This window comes from Chrysemys picta, chromosome 7, assembly GCF_011386835.1.
Source record: "Chrysemys picta bellii isolate R12L10 chromosome 7, ASM1138683v2, whole genome shotgun sequence".
NCBI classification, from domain to species: domain Eukaryota; kingdom Metazoa; phylum Chordata; order Testudines; family Emydidae; genus Chrysemys; species Chrysemys picta.
Genome location: NC_088797.1, coordinates 85,044,529 through 85,060,083, shown reverse-complemented (window position 1 = coordinate 85,060,083; position 15,555 = coordinate 85,044,529). Strand labels below are relative to the sequence as shown.

Sequence of the window (15,555 nt, the reverse complement as noted above, 5' to 3'; positions counted from 1 at the left end):
TTGCGGGAAATACTGCTTGCCTGCTTCTTATTTATGTCACCTGAAAGTGAGAACAGGCGTTCGCATGGCACTTTTGTAGCTGGCTTTGCAAGATATTTACGTGCCAGATATGCTAAACATTCATATGCCCCTTCATGCTTCAGCCACCGTTCTGGAGGACATGCTTCCATGCTAATGATGCTCATTAAAAAAATAATTCGTTAATTAAATTTGTGACTGAACTCCTTGGGGGAGAACTGTATGTCTCCTGTTCTGTTTTACCTGCATTCTGCCATATATTTCATGTTATAGCAGTTTCGGATGATGACCCAGAACATATTGTTTTAAGAATACTTCCACAGCAGATTTGACAAAACGCACAGAACATACCAATGTGAGATATCTAAAAATAGGTACAGCACTCAATCCAAGGTTTAAGAATTTGAAGTGCTGTTCAAAATCCGGGAGGGATGAGGTGTGGCGCATGTTTTCAGAAGTCTTAAAATAGCAACACTCAGATGCGGAAACCACAGAACCCGAACCACCAAAAAAGAAAATCAATCTTCGGCTGGTGGCATCTGACTCAGATGATGAAAATGAACATGCATCAGTCTGCTCTGCTTTGGATCGTTATCGAGCAGAACCCATCATCAGCATGGATGCATGTCCTCTGGAATGGTGGTTGAAGCATTAAGGGACATATGAATCTTTAGCGCATCTGGCACATAAATATCTTGTGACACCAGCTACAACAGTGCCATGCGAATGCCTAGTCTCACTTTCAGGTGACATTGTAAACAAGAAGTGGGCAGCATTATCTCCTGCAAATTGTAACCAGACTTGTTTGTCTGAGTGATTGGCTGAAGTAAGACTGAGTGGACGTGTAGGCTCTAAAGTTTTACATTGTTTTATTTTTGAATGCAGGGGGTTTTTTTGTAAAAATTCTACATTTGTAAGTTCAACTTTCATGATAAAGAGATTGCACTACAGTACTGGTCTTAGGCGAATTGAAAAATACCATTTCTTTTGTGCAAATATTTGTAATAAAAAATAAAGTGAACACTGTACACTTTGTATTGTGTGTTGTAATTGAAATCAATATATCTGAAAATATAAAAAACATACTAAAATATTTAAATAAATGGTATTATATTATTAACAGCGCGATTAATCACAAATATTTTTTTTAATTGCACGATTAATCTTTTTAATCGCTTGACAGCCCTAAAAACAAACAACTGTCTTCTCACAGTTTATATCTAGAAACAACTGTATCACTGAAGAAATAATTCTGCCTTGATGAGACTGCACTTGAAATCATGTAAATGTGAAACCCTCATTAATGGGAGCAAAGGTGCCTAGTGGTTACAGTGGGGTGCGAGAGTCAGGCCTTCTGGTTTCCATCCCTGCTTGTGTCACTAACACAGAATGGCTTTGGGCAAATTACAGTAACTCCTCACTTAACATTGTAGTTATGTTCCTGAAAAATGCAACTTTAAGTGAAATGATGTTAAACGAATCCAATTTTCCCATAATATTTAATGTAAATGCGGAGGCGGGGGGCGGGGGGGTGTTAGGTTACAAGGACATTTTTGGGGGGCAGACAAAAGGCATTATATACTGTACTGTGGTTGGGAAGTGCCCCTGGCTTAACCCACACAGACACAGCCCGCTGCAGGCAAGGACGCTAGGAAGCACCTTTGCAGCAGCAGCAGCCGCTTCCTCTGAGAAGAGCAGCCACTGACTTTGCCGGGGGATGCTCCAGGCCCGCCTCCTCCTGTCCCCGCTCCACTCCAGGCCCACCTCTTCCCACCCCCACTCCACCTCCTCCCAGGAGCAGCTGCATCCCCGCTCCTTCCCCGCCCCACATCCCCCAAAAGTCCTAAGCGCTGGGAGGGAGGGGGAGAGGAGGCGGAGAAGAGGAACTTATGCAATGCTCCCTTGTAAAGTCACTGCTATTCCACAGAATCTTATAAGCAGTGATCAGAGCAGGCAGCCAAACAACATTATAAGGGAGCATTGCACAACTCTAAACGAGCAGCGACGTAACTTTGAAACAACGTTAAGCAGGAGGACGTTAAGTGAGGAGTTACTGTATTTAAAAAGATACTTGCGATCTATTTGGAACCCATCTTTTTGTTAGTAAATTTTTTCTCCACAGAAGTTACCTTTAAGAAGCTCAGTTGTTTCTTTGGAGATAGAGAAATTAGAGAAGGCACCTTCTCTCTCCTCTTCTGTCAGCTGCTGTTAAATTAAAATTAAGCAGCAGATTAGGCATAAGGAGACAATCAGTTTACTATACTACTCAGTTCCACAACATTTTAACCGAAAAAAAAAAACCCTCTTCTCCAGAACAGTCTCACCCATGATCCTTTGTGTACATGGGGGAAAAGGAGACCCTCAAAGTCATCTTACAACCTTGATAAATGCAGGGCAACCACCTTTGGCCCCTGCACCTCAGGCTGCTATTACATTGTGTATATACACTTGGCATTAAAAGGAATGTCTATTTTGGACTATTTGTGTTCCTTTTGCTAATTAATATTTTTTAACTCACCCCTGGAAAACATTAGAAAATTGTTAAGCCAAATGCAGAACAAACAAAAACAAACACATATTCACTATTAGCATATATTATCCAGTAAAGAACATTTCTGGATGATGGAACTTTCTCAGAAATTTTGCAAATAAACATTTTAATTTAAATTAGCCACTAAATTGACTGATTTGAAATTAGTTACCCAACTTCTGCTACAGAAATTGAAAACAAACTACAGGTGATCTACAAAAACACTCTACTATGGACATATACTTCCCTATGTAACAAGCAATAAATAGAAGAGCGGCAAGACCCAGAAATATATACAAGCGGTGAACTCAGTGAGCAAGGTCTCTCTGAAACTTGTCAACAAGACTCTGATCAAACAGAAAAGAGCAACTGAAAGCACTCCATGCTCATTCCCATAAGTGGCATGCTCTCTTTTTGTAATACTCCTTTCTCAGCCTGATGCATGAAATCAGATTAATGTCAGATATTTTCTGGCATGGAGGTTGTGGGCTTGTCTAGACAGGAAAATTTACTGTCTTAATTATACCAGCGTAACTCCCCAAGTGCACACTCTTATTCCAGAATAAGATACAACTACATTGAGATATACCAGTATGATCATGTCAGTAAATGTACCTGTGTAAACAAACCATATATATCCTTCCTTGGCAGGAGATGGATTTACAGATCAATGGTGAGATTTCCCCCTTGCATTTTGACCCCTTTATGCAGGGCAAAGGGGTCCAAAAGCCCTGGACCTGGCATGGGGAGAATTGTTTCCAGAGCAAGTACTGAGGAATACAGCCATAAACTGACTTATGAGGACCCATTTGTAAACCCTGGTAGAGATGGGGGTGAGGGGGAGAGGGCAATGTGGACTGTACAGCACTGCAGAGATTCTTGGCAGAGCTGCTGCCTACAGTCAGCTGGGGACAGGCTGTACCGTAGGCAGCCCAAGGTACATCAGGGCTGCTCCACCCACCAGAGCAGATCAGAAACAAGAGAGCTTAAAGGTTGATTAAACTTAAAGCCACTTTAGCATCCCCTCCTCCTGGATTGTGAATTCTGTGCTGCGCCTCTTATAGGTAGAGCACAGAATCTATTATCCTCTGCTAGGACCAGGGATGATACACAAGATATTTCCTAGCAGTGCTGAGCACTTCCACCAAGCAAGACTGGTAAATTACATTTTTAAAGCAGGTAAAATTCAGTGTTTCAGTGTGTACCTTTACTGGCTCTTGGTCACTGTCATATTCCGCACTTGATGCTTCGCTGGAATTACACTGAGCTTTTGAGTGGACAACACCATTGCTTATGGACGAGGATTTCACCTTGTCCTCTGGGCTGTTTTCTTCAATCTCTCGATCCACTTTTTCTTTAACTTTTTTCTTCTTTTTGGGTTTAGGAGGCTCAAGGTCATCTTCAGATAGCTCATTTTCCTCTGTTTGGGATTTCAGCTCCTTGGATTTATTGCGGCGTTTAGATTTCTTCTCCTTTTTATCCTTCAGAGAGAAAACAACATCAAACAGAAAAGGACAAAAAAGTCTAAGTCTATAAAGAAAAGTAAAAGGTCTTTAGACTTTTTGTCTGTGATGCCCGATCTTCTTCAGGGAGAGCAGGATTCCTTTGTCATCAGAATCTCTCCAGCAGGGTCATACCCCATTTTAATTAAACCACCCCCTATCGCAAGAGGATTTTCAGTCACAGTTAGATTACTTGAGGACTGATACTGAATACTAAGTATTGAATATGAGGAGAACCAAATTCTTCCTAGGCTAACAGTGGATGAATTAGTGTCATATGCATCTACCTGTTTACTCACTCATGATTACCATATGTAAATATTTGTATGACGGAAGCCCCTAGAGGCCCCAAATGAGTTTGGAACTCTATTTTATTAGGCACTGTACAGGCACATCTTTCTTATCCCAAAGCACGTACAATCAAAACAGACACCACAGACAAAGGATGGGAGGGGAAACAGGCAGGAAGTGATGTGATTTGCCCAATCTCATGCAGCAGATTAATGGCAGTGTCAGGAACAGAACTCTCTACTGAGTCCCAGTCTAATGCCCTATCCTATCCACTGGACCAAGATATTAAACCAAATCTTGAGCTTCTAGACACTGACATTTAGAGATCTCCATTTCACACAGACATTTGGGATGGGTTGGGATTAGTATGTATAAAAGTGCTATAACCAAACTGAGGACACGTTATAATCTGAAAGGACGGTATGTTTACACTGCAGCTGAAGAGATGTGATGACCAGCATCAGCAGACAGACTCACACTAGCAGTGCTCAAACTAACGCTCTGAAAATAGCAGCCTGGACATTGGGGCACAGGCGATGGCTTATGCTAGCTGTCCCAGTCCAAGCCCTGGCTCTGAGCTCAGGTGTCTGGCTAACACAAGCCACTGTCCATGCCACAAGGACCACACTGCTGTTTATAGAGCTCTACTTAGAGCAGAGCTAACCCGAGCGATTCTACCCTCGCTGGGAATCACATCTCCCAGCTGCAGTACACATATACCCTAGAAGTCTCTATATAGCGCTGGAAACTCTTAACTCATCGAAGCGCCAGACACCTTCCGGGGAAGGAGGCAGGGCGTGCTCGGTGGAGCCCCTCTGGCTAGAGAACACACACGCCCTGTGTGTGGCACAGTCCAGGGCTGGCACCTTTCTCGTCCCCTGGTAGACTGACAAGCGGGCAGAAATGCGGCAGACCATCGGGATGGCAGCTTGGCGGGCGCCGCTGATGGTTCAACGGCAAACGAGCGGTGCCGAGGTCTCCGCTCACTCAGCCCGGCGGCATCAGCCGCTATCAGGAGGCGAGGCGCCCACGTGGCGCAGCAATGGAGGCCAAGCGGCGAATAACACGAGGAGCCTCCGGCACAACACGTGTCTGTGCGGGGACCCCCGGGCTCGGTTCTCCCTCCGGCAGGCGGGGATCGGGCCCCACCCAGCCGGCTGCTCGCGCCCCCGCACCCAGCACGCCCGGGGATCCCGGGTTAGGTGGCGTCTCTTTCCCGACATTTCCGCCTCCACCGCCGGTACCTTGTGCTTCCTCCTCCGGCCCGTCCGGGCGGCCTCGCCTTCCAGGGCGGTCTCAGGCTCGCTGTCGGCTGCAAGGAGGGCGGCTGCGGGCATTTCCTCCGGCTGTTCCCCGTGGAGCTCGGGCACGGAGCCGCTGCGCTGGTCGGCGGCCGCGGTGAAAGGAACGAGCCCCGCCCCGGGGCCGGCGCACAGGAAGTGAGGCGAGGGGATGAAGGCCGGGGCCCAGCCCCAGCGCCGGCCGAGGGAGAAGGGCGCTGCGCCGCCTGCTGCAACGCCGGGCTGGAGCAGCCGTAGCACCGAGCGGGGGGCGAGCGGGGGGCGCGCTGAGCCGGGTCCTCGCGCGAGCCGGGAGAATAGGGCGGGGAGTCCTGCAGCCCCTGCGCCCGGCCGCCCGGCTCCGTACAGCAGCGTGCGGCACGCTGCACCCATCAAGCGCCCTTGGATGGCCCGGCCGCCGCGCGCACCCGCCCCTTGGCCCAGTGCCCGCCCCTGCCGCCCGCGTCACCCCTCGCGGGGCGCAGCTCAGAAGGAGCCGGCGGGGCCGTACCGTCCCTGCGCTTCCCCTACCCCCTCCGCAGGGGCAGAGCTATGGCTTGTGGGTGCTGGGGATGCCCGCCCCCCGCGCGTACAAGCCTGTTCCACTCCCCGCGAGCCCACACTGCTGGGGGGATGAGACGCCCACCTGCAGTGTAGCTAGTGTCTCAGGCTCTGTGGCGAAACAGCAGGTAGGGTTCTTGGAGCTCACGTCAGCTGACCTGTATTATGGAACTCTGGGTTTGAGCGTCTACACTGCATTTTAACCTAGGGTGACCAGACAGCAAGTGTGCAAAATCGGGACGGGGGTGAGGGGTAATAGGAGCCTATATAAAAAAAAGACCCAAAAATCGGGACTGTCCCTATAAAATCGGGACATCTGGTCACCCTATTTTAACCCTAGGTTAAAATTTTTCTGACTCAGGCTTGAGCCTAGGGCTCTGGCAACCACACTGCAAGGCACAGACCCAAGTCAAAGTAACCCTATCTCAGAGTGCCTGGCACTCCTCCCCCTGCCTATGTTGACACTCTAGCCCTAGGGCCGTGTTGTACTGTGGGAAAACTCTACTGCTCACCATGCTTCTTATAGGAAACTTGAACTGCCCCCCTTCTTCCTCCCCCCCAAGCTGCCTAGCAGTCATTTTGGTCTGTGCACTCCTAGCCACCAGAGCCAGCAACATGGAGGAGGCACCTTTGGATGAACTCCTCCTACTTGCACTCTCACTTCTGTGTCAGGAAACTGGCAGAGCTTCCACGAGGCGCTGGTGGACATTTCAGGGGTGTTTTCTGGCCCACCGAAGGTACCTGACTAATTTCCTGATGGATCTGGAGGAAGAGGAGGCAGAAGAGGAAGAGTACCCTGGCATCACGGACTCTCACTGGCAGATGTTGCTCAGTATAATTGGCATAACTGCTGATGTCCCCTGTGTAAACCGCCGCTTTTGGAGCAGGGTCACAAGCACAGACTGGTGGGACCACATTGTCATGCAGACTTGGGATGACCAGCACTGGGTCCAGTACTTTCACATGAAGAAAGCCACATTTCTGGAGCTTTGTGAGCAGCTTACCCCCATCCTCCAGCGTAAAGAGACACACATGAGGTCACCCTTGCCAGTCCAGAAGCGGGTTGCTATAACTGTGTGGAAGCTGGCTACCCCAGACTGCTACAGGTCTGTTGCCAAACAGTTTGGGGTTGGAAAGTCAACTGTGGGTAAAGTGGTGGCAGAGGTAACTGAGGCAATTAGGCGTGTGGTTTACCCTGAAGTGGCGGGCCTTAAAGATATTCCTGAAGTAATTGCTGGCTTTGAGAGAATGGGGTTTCCTAACTGCGCCGGGGCCATTGATGGGAGTCATGTGCCCATAGCTTGCCCTCCACAAGGAGCACATGAGTACCTAAATCGCAAAGGGTACTATTCCATTGTTATGCAGGCACTAATGGATCACAGAGGCAGATTTATGAATGTCAATGTGGGCTGTACAGGAAAAGTTCACAATGCCAGAGTTTTTCGCCACTCTGGAGTCTACATCCATGGACAGGCTAGGACACTATTCCCACCCAATGACATTGATATAAATGGTGTTACTGTCCCCACAGTTATTCTGGGGAATCCTGCATACCCTCTTTTGCCTTGGTTAATGAAACCATACCCTGATGTCAAAGACCCTGGCCAAAAAAGGTTTAATTACACTGTAAGCAAGTGTAGAATGGTTGTTGAATGCGCTTTTGGCAGATTAAAATCACGTTGGAGGTGTTTACAAACCCGTTTGGATGTCAGTGTCATCAATGCTGTCCGCATTACTGTGGCTTGCTGTGCTCTTCACAACCTTTGTGAAGCCAGAGGTGAGCCATTTCCCTCTGAATGGACCTCTGACAGCAAGGGAACACAGAATTGGTACCCTCAGCCAGAAAGTGCAGCTGTCAATGCAGGAGCTGATTGCACCCAAGCAGCAAATGTAAGGGATGCTTTGTGTGCTCACATTATGGACTTGCATGGCCCAGTGGAAGAGGGGGAATAGCACCTGTACAAATGTGCTGGGTGGGAAAACTGGCTCATTCTTGGGAGGGAGATGGTCTTGATCGTCATGCTTGATCAACATGAAAAATAAATTTGTGTTGGGGGGGGAAGGCAGCAAATAGAGGAACACTGTTTGTTTAATCATGCTTAATTGCTCCATAACATGTTTTTACCTTCATCGCAAATCCTGACTGTATGCTGTGATGCACTGATAGCAATAAACTTTCTTGAAAGCATATTCTTTATTTGTTAACAGGTATGTAAACAGTACATAAGAACGGCCATACTGGGTCAGACCAAAGGTCCATCAAGCCCATTATGCTGTTTTCTGACAGTGGCCAATGACGGGTGCCCCAAAGGGAATGAACAGACAGGTTATCATCAAGTAATCCCTACCCTGTCACCAAATCCCACTCACATAATTTTGGGCAGGCCAACTGCCATTACAAAACCAACCCACTGCCTCCTCCCCCAAAAGGGCAAGAAATAGTTTACTCAACACAATCCCCCTATCACTGCATGTCTCCTGGCCCCCAAGTTCTCCTTTCCCTTCTTTACAGGTTTAGCCCTCACTTTGTGGTGGGGGAGAGGGAAGTTTCCACCAGAGAGAGTTGTAAGAAGGAAAACTGCACAGGGGTTAGTTGCCCTGCCCAGTCCTGAATACATTCCCCTCCTCCACCACAAGCTACTGCTGGGCTGAGGGTATATTGCTGGGGCTTCATGCCATGGTGAGAGGCAGCAGGAGGCGGTGCTCTTGCAGCCATTACAGACAGGAGTTGCTGGAACAGTTCTCTCTGTTGGTCTCCGTTTTCCTCCCTTCTTTTACTGCTGTGCAAGTGCCTGCTCCTTCAACTTACAACATAAACACTAAACCAGGAACCTATCCTTGCAACAAAGCCCGATGCCAGCTCTGTCCACATATCTATTCAAGTGACACCATCATAGAACCTTACTACATCAGCCACACCATCGGGCTCGTTCACCTGCACATCTACCAACGTGATATATGCCATCATGTGCCAGCAATACCCCTCTGCCATGTACATTGGCCAAACAAGACAGCCTCTACGCAAAAGAATAAATGGACACAAATCTGACATCAGGAATCATAACATTCAAAAACCAGTGGGAGAACACTTCAACCTCTCTAACCACTCAGTGACAGACTTGAAGGTGATAATTTTGCAACAAAAAAACTTCAAAAACAGACTCCAAAGAGAGACTGCTGAACTCAAATTAATATGCAAATTAGATACAATTAACTTAGGTTTAAACAGAGACTGGGAATGGTTGGGTCATTACACTAATTGAATCTTTTCCCCCATGTTAAGTTCTCCTTGCACCTTCTATGGGTCATCTCGATTATCACTTCAGAGGTTTTTTTTTTCTGCTGCTGATAGCTCATCTCAATTGATTGGCCACTTACAGTTGATATGCGTACTTCCACCTTTTCATGTTCTCTGTATGTATAAATATCTTCTGTCTGTGAGTTCCAGTCTATGCATCCGAAGAAGTGAGCTGTAGCCCCCGGAAGCTTATGCTGAAATAAATTTGTTAGTCTCTAAGGTGCCACAAGTACTCCTGTTCTTTTTGCTCCTTCACTGAAACACTCGCCTCCAGCTGGGCTTCGGCCTCTGTGCCTGCCTGTCAGCATACTGTTTTTCCAGTCTTTCATCCCTCTTCTTCTGGGTCCTTGAACAGCTGGTCTGCCCTGCAAGAACATCAATCATGAGTTCTTCAAGGAAACACCTCCTTTTGGAATGGTCTGTGAGGGTATGTTGGCCCAGGGATGGAGTTCCTGAAGAACGCAGGCAGTGTAGGTTGAGGATCCTGAAACAGGACAAGAAACAGAGAGGATTTGTTTAAAGTAGGTCTGTGGAGGAGCACAGAATTAATAACTGTAGAATGTCAAGTACATACAATATAACAGTTCTAAAGTGAACCTACACATATTCTGAAGGGGATGCTTCAGTCCTCACACTGTCTCTGGTGGACGCAGACGTATTAATCGTAGTTACAGAAGTGCAGAGGCAATGGTAAATTTAAAATTAAAACCTTTACTCAGCTTCATAAAAATGTGCTAATTGCCATGTGGGTGGGTGGATGGGTGGGGAGGGTTATATAGAACCCACACAGCAAAATGTTTTCTGTCATTTCAGTCCTTTCATATTTTGGAAGACATGACAGGTCTTGTGGTGCTGTAGTAAGATGAGGCCCTGAAACATAAACCCTTATCAGAGGCCCAGTATGAGTCCTGAGACCTGAACTAAAGTAATGGTCAAGACTTTGCTAACATAAAGCAAAGTTAAGCTGTGAGCCAGAGGAAGGCCCTGCTCACAGAAGTTGGCAAGGAAAGGGCTGATGCTGCAAAAAGATACATACTTAAAAGGTACTGAACACTAGATATCAGAACAGTCCAATACTTGTACATTCCACACATAACAAGGAACAAGCTGACCCATCCCAATGACAGGGCCAAAAGGGGAATATGATGGATAGAGTTGTTTTGTTCGAACCAACGTGTACAAGGTGAGAGGTGGCACCTTACTACGTAGAGGGGTTGCACCTCAATATGTCAGGAGTGATGTATAACTTGTTTGTACCTGTGTATAAGAATGCATCCCTGAGTGGATGTCTTTGTCCAGCCTAGGGGGCAGTGGAAAGTCCCGCCACTGACTGAGCTGAATCCATTGCCAGGGGGGCACATATTCGTAGTATGTCCTCTAGAGTAAAGTCTAGAGGGAACTATTATTGTGCTTCATTTGACAATAAACCTGGCCGACGTAGAGTCTGTGGTCATTGGGGGTTCTCTTGGGATCTGCTGTATCAGCTATCTGCGCAGAGCTGGGTCAGCACACAGAGGGAACACGCGCATGCAGCTGATTGATATCAACATTGAATAGAGCAGAGCACCACACCAGGAGCGTCTGACAACAGGTGCCCTAGTAGCTGAGAGAGGTTATTTCAAGCTGCTGGAGGGAAACTTGCAATGTATGCAGCAGAAGTATTCAAATGAATAGTGACCGAACAGCACATTCGTGAGTGGAGTGGACTAATCAGCTATACGGGGGGCCTGGAAAATACACTCTTCTCCACAATGTGACAAACCATCTGGAGTTCCTGTTTCAGGGAAAATTTGCAGCTCTCAACAGTCAGGATTGGGTCCTAATCCATGATGGAATCAACATGATGCTCTATTAGAGCACCCATGGCTTACCCTGACAGAAAACTCTCTGAAAGCTGCAGCTTTAATCCTCCTCTGCATGCATTACCTCTAACTGAAATGGACTAGATTTGGAAACAGAATACTGTTTCCCCAACACACACACTTAGTTCACTGTTCACAGGCAGCTGCATAGACCCAGGAAGAGTGATTGCAGAGTGGCATATTTCCAAATACTCAAAGGAAAACAAGAATGACCATAGCAAACCTCTGTGACTTAACAGTTAAAATAACCTTTACAGCTCTGTATGGAAGTTTGAAATTCCAGTTCACCATTTTGAACTCCACTTGGTGGGAGGCAGGGGAGGGGGGGATGCCTGGATGCTGTGATACAATCTGCTATTACTGGTCAACCACTAATTGCTGGGGCTTCGTGTTTTTTCATTACATCTTAAAAGTAGAAATCCCTCCTCTTATTGTACTAATCTTTTAATTTGCATCATACACTTTACTGGGCTCTGGGGCAGCTTCTGTCTCCAGCAGGTTCACAGCAGGCTCCGCATCAGATTCTTCCTGGGGAGGAAAGGGGAGTCGAGGGATCAAACAGCTTTTCCAAGTTGGAACTGAGATTCTGTTGCTGCTCTGGGACTGGTTTCATTAAGAGAGTCGCTTTATGACCCTGGTTGAGAGCCTGCTGCTGGCTGCACTCAATCCTCAAGCTGCATTCAGGGGCCAGCAGGACATTATCCTGGCTCACCAGGTCATCATGAAGCACAGATTCACCAATATGTGACTGTGCTCCAGTGACCAGGAAGCAGCTAACTTTTCAAAAGGCTTTATCAGATAAGTCTCCACTGAAAACCCTACAGGCTCTCTGACAGTGTGCTTGCAAATCAAAGTTCAGAAGACAAAGAGTTAATGCAGACCTCAAAGGGAGGTGTGGCTTCCATTTACAATAGAGCACATTGCAGATTGTCAGCATAGAGGACTAAGGAAGTTGCCCCAAGGAACTGTGGGATACATCCAGAAGACTTCCAGGACCCAGGGGCTGTATGTACACAGGAAAGCAATAGGGCTTGGATCCTAAGGGTATGTCTACACTACGAAATTAGGTCGAATTTATAGAAGCCGGTTTTATAGATATCGGTTTCATACAGTCGATTGCGTGTGTCCCCACATAAAATGCTCTAAGTGCATTAAGTCGGTAGACTGCGTCCACAGTACTGAGGCTAGCGTCGACTTCCGGAGCGTTGCACTATGGGTAGCTATCCCACAGTTCCCAGTCTCCGCCGCCCATTGGAATTCTGGGTTGAGATCCCAATGCCTGAATGATGCAAAACAGCGTCGCGGCGGGTTCTGGGTACATGTCGTCAGGCACCTCCCCTCCGTCAGAGCAACGGCAGACAATCGATTCGCGCCTTTTTACCTGGGTTACCTGTGCAGACAACATACCATGCCAAGCATGGAGCCCGCTCTGCTCAGCTCAGCGTCACCGTATATCATCTGGGTGCTGGCAGATGTGGTACTGCATTGCTACACAGCAGCAGCTAATTGCCTTTTGGCACTAGATGGTGCAGTATGACTGGTAGCCTTCATTAGCAATCTAGGTGCTGGCAGACGTGTGGCTGGCAGATGTGGGGCTGCATTGCACACAGCAGCAGCCCCTTGCCTTTTGGCAGTAGATGGTATATTAAGACTGATATCCATTGTCGTCATATTGCATGTCAATCATGGGCACTTGGGCAGACATGCTCAGTCCTATCAAACTGTCTTGATAATGATGGCTATCAGTCTTAGTACACTATTTTCTGCCACGCGCCCAGTATTTTCTGCCAAGCACCCAGAAGAAACCGAGGGCCATCAGTCATGCTGCACCGTCGTCTACCAGCTTAAGATGTAAAAAATAGATTTGTTCTGTATTCATTTGCTTCCCCCTCCCTCCGTGAAATCAACGGCCTGCTAAACCCAGGGTTTTGAGTTCAATCTTTGGGGGGGGGGGCATGCTGTGTGACAGTTGTTTGTGTTTCTCCCTGATGCACAGCCACCTTTGTTGATTTTAATTCCCTGTACCTGTACACCATGTCGTCACTCGCCCCTCCCTCCGTCCATCAGATACTAGTTTCACACTTTTCAGACCAGACGCCATAGCAGTGGGATCATGGAGCCCGCTCAGATCACTGCGGCAATTATGAGCACTATGAACACCACGCACATTGTCCTGGAGTATATGCAGAGCCAGGACATGCCAAAGCAAAACCAGGACCAGCCAAGGAGGCGATTGCAGCGCAGTGATGAGAGTGATGAGGAAATTGACATGGACATAGACCTCTCACAAGGCACAGGCCCCAGCAATGTGCAAATCATGGTGTTACTGGGGCAGGTTCATGCCATGGAACGCCGATTCTGGGCCCGGGAAACAAGCACAGACTGGTGGGACCGCATCGTGTTGCAGGTGTGGGACGATTCCCAGTGGCTGCGAAACTTTCGCATGCTTAAGGGCACTTTCATGGAACTTTGTGACTTGCTTTCCCCTGCCCTGAAGCACCAGAATACCAGGATGAGAGCAGCCCTCACAGTTGAGAAGCGAGTGGCGATAGCCCTGTGGAAGCTTGCAACGCCAGACAGCTACCGGTCAGTCGGGAATCAATTTGGAGTGGGCAAATCTACTGTGGGGGCTGCTGTGATCCAAGTTGCCAGGGCAATCAAAGACCTGCTGATATCAAGGGTAGTGACTCTGGGAAACGTGCAGGCCATAGTGGATGGCTTTGCTGCAATGGGATTCCCAAACTGTGGTGGGGCAATAGACGGAACCCATATCCCTGTCTTGTCACCAGAGCACCAAGCCACCAAGTACATAAACCGCAAGGGATACTTTTCAATGCTGCTGCAAGCCCTGGTGGATCACAAGGGACGTTTCATTAACATCAACGTGGGATGGCCGGGAAATGTACATGATGCTCGCGTCTTCAGGCACTCTGGTCTGTTTCAAAAGCTGGAGGAAGGGACTTTCTTCCTGGACCAGAAAATAACTGTTGGGGATGTTGAAATGCCTATCGTGATCCTTGGGGACCTAGCCTACCCCTTAATGCCATGGCTCATGAAGCCATACACAGGCAGCCTGGACAGTAGTCAGGACCTGTTCAACTACAGGCTGAGCAAGTGCCGAATGGTGGTGGAATGTGCATTTGGACATTTAAAAGCGCGCTGGCGCAGCTTACTGACTTGCTCAGACCTCAGCGAAAAGAATATCCCCATTGTTATTGCTGCTTGCTGTGCACTCCACAATATCTGTGAGAGTAAGGGGGAGACATTTATGGCGGGGTGGGAGGTTGAGGCAAATCACCTGGCCGCTGATTATGCGCAGCCAGACACCAGGGCGGTTAGAAGAGCACAGCAGGGCGTGGTGCGCATCAGAGAAGCTTTGAAAACGAGTTTTGTGACTGGCCAGGCTATGGTGTGAAACTTCTGTTTGTTTCTCCTTGATAAACCCTCCGCCCGCCCCCCACCCGGTTCACTCTACTTCCCTGTAAAGCAACCACCCCACCCTCCCCTCCCCCCCTCGAGTACCACGTGCAGAGGCAATAAAGTCATTGTTACTTCACATTCATGCATTCTTTATTAATTCATCACACAACTAGGGGGATAATTGCCAAGGTAGCCCGGGATGGGTGGGGGAGGAGGGAAGGAAAAGGACACACTGCAGTTTAAAACTTTAACTCTTATTGAAGGCCAGCCTTCTGATGCTTGGGCAATCATGTGGGGTGGAGTGACTGGGTGGCCGGAGGCCCCCCCACCGTGTTCTTGGGCGTCTGGGTGAGGAGGCTATGGAACTTGGGGAGGAGGGCTGTTGGTTACCCAGGGGCTGTAGCGGCGGTCTCTGCTCCTGCTGCCTTTCCTGCAGCTCAGCCATACGCTGGAGCATATCAGTTTGATGCTCCAGCAGCCGGAGCATCGACTCTTGCCTTCTGTCTGCAAGCTGACGCCACCTATCCTCTTCAGCCCGCCACTTGCTCTGTTCATCCCCCGATTCAGCCTGCCACTTCTCCTCTCGTTCATATTGTGCTTTTCTGTAGTCTGACATTGACTGCCTCCACACATTCTGCTGTGCTCTGTCAGCGTGGGAGGACATCTGGAGCTCCAAGAACATATCATCCTGAGTCTGCCGTTTTCTCCTTCTAATCTTCACTAGCCTCTGTAAAGGAGAAACATTTGCAGCTGGTGGTGGAGAAGGGAGAGGTGGTTAAAAAAAGACACATTT

The 15,555-nt window shown here is 48.1% G+C and overlaps 1 protein-coding gene across 4 annotated transcripts in view; it reads right to left on the bottom strand.

Moving 5' to 3' along the window:
- The window catches only part of LOC101941574 (nucleolar RNA helicase 2), a 28,777-nt gene extending 22,737 nt beyond the window's left edge, over positions 1 to 6,040 (bottom strand). Inside the window, exons 1-3 of one of the 4 annotated variants that reach the window (XM_042856942.2) lie at positions 5,586 to 6,040; positions 3,754 to 4,029; positions 2,148 to 2,223 (exon numbers count right to left, since the gene is read on the bottom strand). In XM_042856942.2, the coding sequence (XP_042712876.2) occupies positions 2,148 to 2,223; positions 3,754 to 4,029; positions 5,586 to 6,014 (781 nt within the window). In that variant the 5' untranslated portion in view covers positions 6,015 to 6,040. The remainder of the gene's footprint in view (positions 1 to 2,147; positions 2,224 to 3,753; positions 4,030 to 5,585) is intronic. The other 3 variants (XM_005297310.4, XM_042856943.2, XM_065553491.1) reach the window with 3 other exon arrangements.
- Positions 6,041 to 15,555: the final 9,515 nt, after the last annotated feature.